The sequence below is a fragment of the Buceros rhinoceros genome, unplaced genomic scaffold (genome assembly GCF_000710305.1).
Source record: "Buceros rhinoceros silvestris isolate BGI_N320 unplaced genomic scaffold, ASM71030v1 scaffold22723, whole genome shotgun sequence".
NCBI classification, from domain to species: domain Eukaryota; kingdom Metazoa; phylum Chordata; class Aves; order Bucerotiformes; family Bucerotidae; genus Buceros; species Buceros rhinoceros.
The window spans coordinates 4850-5150 of NW_010405662.1; the positions used below are offsets into that span (position 1 = coordinate 4850).

A 301-nucleotide genomic window follows, 5' to 3' on the forward strand; every position below is an offset into this window, starting at 1 on the left:
CGAATAAAGGAGATTCAGAAGAGGTGCAAAGAGAAGGAGCGAGCCCAGGAGCACAGCCAGCCCAAGCCCGTGAGAGCTCTGTGGAAATCTCAGAAATATGAAAACGTGGAGTCAAAGGTGAAGGCCAGGCTGCAGGTCAGTACCCAGCGAGCTCTCGAGCTCTCCTGGCCTGGGCTGGGGGTCAGCCATGAGGTTCTGGGGGATAGGGGAGTCCCAGAACCTGCGGGTCTGGGGGCAGCTTGGTGCTGACGCTTGGTGGGCGGATGTGGCAGGGGGGGGGGCTCTTGGGGGGGGGGGGTGG

At 62.1% G+C, this 301-nt stretch overlaps 1 protein-coding gene across 1 annotated transcript in view; it reads left to right on the forward strand.

Annotated features, from left to right (window-relative positions):
* The window catches only part of ENKD1 (enkurin domain containing 1), a 9127-nt gene that overhangs the window by 1871 nt on the left and 6955 nt on the right, over nt 1–301 (forward strand). The window contains 1 exon segment of the mRNA XM_010133825.1: nt 4–135. Coding sequence (XP_010132127.1) covers nt 4–135 — 132 coding nt within the window.